The sequence below is a fragment of the Hippocampus comes genome, unplaced genomic scaffold, assembly GCF_001891065.2.
Source record: "Hippocampus comes isolate QL1 unplaced genomic scaffold, H_comes_QL1_v1.1 scaffold130, whole genome shotgun sequence".
NCBI lineage: Eukaryota > Metazoa > Chordata > Actinopteri > Syngnathiformes > Syngnathidae > Hippocampus > Hippocampus comes.
The window spans coordinates 1,960,651-1,963,790 of NW_017842057.1; the positions used below are offsets into that span (position 1 = coordinate 1,960,651).

The window sequence follows — 3,140 nt, forward strand, 5'->3', positions numbered from 1 at the left end:
TACCAGTGGCCGAAGGATAGCAGGGCACTTAAATCTTTTATTTGCACGAAGCGAATGGATTTCACGCCATCATCGATGAGTGTTCTCTGCCATCTCCACTTCAAAGATGACTGCTTTCTCAACCGGTCTGCTTATGATCAAGGATTTGCAAAAAAGTAAGTGTGATTTTTGGATCGATGATGATGATTTTGTCAAAGCATAGCTGCCAACTCTTGTGAAATGAACAGTAGAAGGTAGCGACGTTAGCCGAAAGCTAACTCGAGAAGCTAGCAACGTTGAACAGGAGAAGCTAGCGATAGCGGCGTTAGTTTTCGGCTCGAGGCAAACCCCGATCGATGCTATTCATATCAGCGATGAGTAATAATGGCAGTCAGACAAATTGTTCTGGAAGTACATTTCAATAGGTTGGTAGCGCTGCTTTGTTGACGAATAAACATGACACGTCCTCTTGGAAAACTGTGCGACTAGCCCATAGGCAGTGAACTGCTTTGTAGATTATATGCGTCATAATTACATGCCAATTATTTTAGTTTCATGACGCATATTAAACTTATCCTTTCGAGTAACGAGACTGGGGGAAGCTATTGAATGGAACTGGAGGGCCTGAAAAGATGCAGTTAGGAGTTGGAAGGCTTCAATGTAAAAGTTGTCGTCACTGACACTGACAGGCATCGCCAGGTGCTGAAATGGATCAGGGAGAATTGGACCCAAGTCATCCATTATTATGATTGTTGGCACATTGTTAAAGGTTAGTGTATTTCAATGTTTATAAATGCGCGAGTTTTTGGGATTATGTCTTATATATCATGCACGTCACTTCACGAGTTTTCATATCATATTAAATATACAGGTATGTGCAAGAAACTGGACTCCTTGGCCAAAAAGAAGAGCATGTCGATCCTGAAGGATTGGGTACAAAATTTGAAGTGCCATTTGTACTGGTGTGCACTTTTCTCCCAGACACCGGAGGAAAAGAAGCAGTGTCTGGCATGTGTGGACCACCTGCAGAACATGCACGATAGTTGTTTACATCCTCCAATTACTAGAGAAAAAGCGTGGCTATTACCAGGTATTTTTTTTTTTTTAGATGTTGCCTGCTAGTTAACCCTAAAAAATAGAAATGTTGTCATACCTTATAAATTCATTTAAAGGTACTGAAGTCAATGTCGCAGTGGTGGAACTCCTGACAAAGACCATGTTTGTCAACGATGTCATGAAGATGTCTCACCTCGGACAGACCAGTGGCGTGGAAGCTTTTCACAGTGTGGTGAATCACTTTGTCCCAAAGATGTACTACTTCTCGTACAAAGGAATGAAAAGCAGGTGTGTTAAAGAAAACTGATATGCATGAAATGTAGACTACAGTGAAATGTAGAACTTTGAGATTAAAAAGATATTTCATCACAATTTGACACTTTTTTTAAATAAGATCAGGCATTTTTTGTTCTATTCCAGAATAATTCTTGCTGCTATGCATTATAATGAAAATGCTGGCAGACCACAGAACGTGACAAAGGAAGGAATACACTCCTACTGTATCGTTTATCCCAAATATAAGAGTGGGGGGTATTCTCTGAGAAAGATACTGCTGGATGCAACTTATGGTAAGTTATGAAATTAAAAAGTAATTCCAGGCACATACTGAGTATAACCCATATGTCATCCAAATATTTATCATCCCAATATGTTTTTTTTTGTTTTTGTAGACTATGTGAATGACTGCCTGTCAGAGGTGATGAAACTGATTGCCATTCAAAATAAGTACAGAACTGGTGATGTGTGTGTCGACCCGCAATTTTTGACAGCAGCACTGAACAGACCAGACCGGACAAGTCAACCGTTACTGCCGAGCACCAGACTCGATTCCTCAGGAAATAAAAAAATTACATTCCCTGTCTTCAGTTGTCCTCATTTGTTTATTTTTATTACAGTATTTTGTTATGATTGACACCATGTCCACATTAACCACTCTAAAACCAGTCCCAATCACAGTTCTGGAACATTTCTCTGTGAAACACGAAACCCTTTGAGTACAGCTGACTCCTCTTCTGGTGGTGGAAAATGTGCCCTGATACAAGACACGGCGCATGCTGGGAGCACAACACGGTTGTCCTGACCAAGAAACTTCCAGCATCAGCGCATCCTGTGGCCCATCAAATGCCTTGCCTTTGTACTGCTGCTTGTAGGTCATCCATGCCACCTGTAATCCATGTGGGTCCAGGCACACAGCTTTGAGTCCAGGATGGTCGGTGATGCAGTCCAGCACCTGATTGAAGTGTTCCTCTCCTTGTCGACGTACAGTCACTACTTCTTGAATTTCATAGCAGCAAACACATTCGTTGCTGTCGGGATGGGTCGAGGCACACAGCATTGAGTCCAGGATGGTCGGTGATGCAGTCCAGCACCTGATTGAAGTGTTCCTCTCCTTGTCGACGTACAGTCACTACTTCTTGAATTTCATAGCAGCAAACACATTCGTTGCTGTCGGCATTTGCTGGCATTTACCACAAGTACACCTGATAAAAAATAAAAAAAAAAAGTAAAATACAGAGCGATGACACCATGAGCGTAAATTTTATTGAACAAGCGTATTGCTCACAGTTGTCACTGGGTGGTACCACCGCACTACGGTTCACTTACATTATGGAATGTCCTGCCATACTTATTTGTCCATACTTATTTGTCATGTCCTTGTTTATGATGATACTAATGCAGCGTGTTATACCCGAGACAAATTCCTTGTGTCTTCTACATCCTTGGCCAATAAAGACGATACTGATTCTGATTCTATAACCATCAATCAATAATTCTGTTGTTTATGAAAACATTTGATTCAAAATATACAAGTATATGGATGGAATACTGTACAAAAGTTAAAAGTCATTACAAAAATCTCTCAAGTACAAGTCAAAAAATGATTTGCTAAAAAGAACACTCAAGTACCAAGTAGGCTAACTGCTTGAACATGAAGTCTGATTATTTTTTTTAAACAATGTCATCAGATAGATCAAAACATAATATTATGTGCACATGCCTGCATCTTCAAATCATATAAATAATACCAGCCTATATCTTACCAATCTTGTGATCTCGATGGGTCTTGTCTCCATTCCATGTCAGGTCGTCTGGGCACATTGTTT

General features: G+C 40.4%; 2 protein-coding genes across 14 annotated transcripts in view; one reads left to right on the forward strand and one right to left on the reverse strand.

The window, feature by feature from the left end:
• LOC109510542 (uncharacterized) overlaps positions 1–2,333 on the forward strand; it is a 10,984-nt gene extending 8,651 nt beyond the window's left edge. The window contains exons 1-7 of one of the 9 annotated variants that reach the window (XM_019860909.1): positions 44–155; positions 231–233; positions 564–748; positions 961–1,069; positions 1,152–1,323; positions 1,456–1,604; positions 1,707–1,998. In XM_019860909.1, coding sequence (XP_019716468.1) covers positions 725–748; positions 961–1,069; positions 1,152–1,323; positions 1,456–1,604; positions 1,707–1,948 — 696 coding nt within the window. In that variant the 5' untranslated portion in view covers positions 44–155; positions 231–233; positions 564–724 and the 3' untranslated portion in view covers positions 1,949–1,998. Of the gene's footprint in view, positions 1–43; positions 156–230; positions 234–563; positions 749–960; positions 1,070–1,151; positions 1,324–1,455; positions 1,605–1,706; positions 2,001–2,036 lie in introns of those variants that run through there. The other 8 variants (XM_019860911.1, XM_019860910.1, XM_019860908.1 and 5 more) reach the window with 8 other exon arrangements.
• LOC109510541 (endophilin-B2-like) overlaps positions 1–3,140 on the reverse strand; it is a 44,809-nt gene that overhangs the window by 15,097 nt on the left and 26,572 nt on the right. The gene's annotated exons all lie outside the window — the stretch shown is intronic.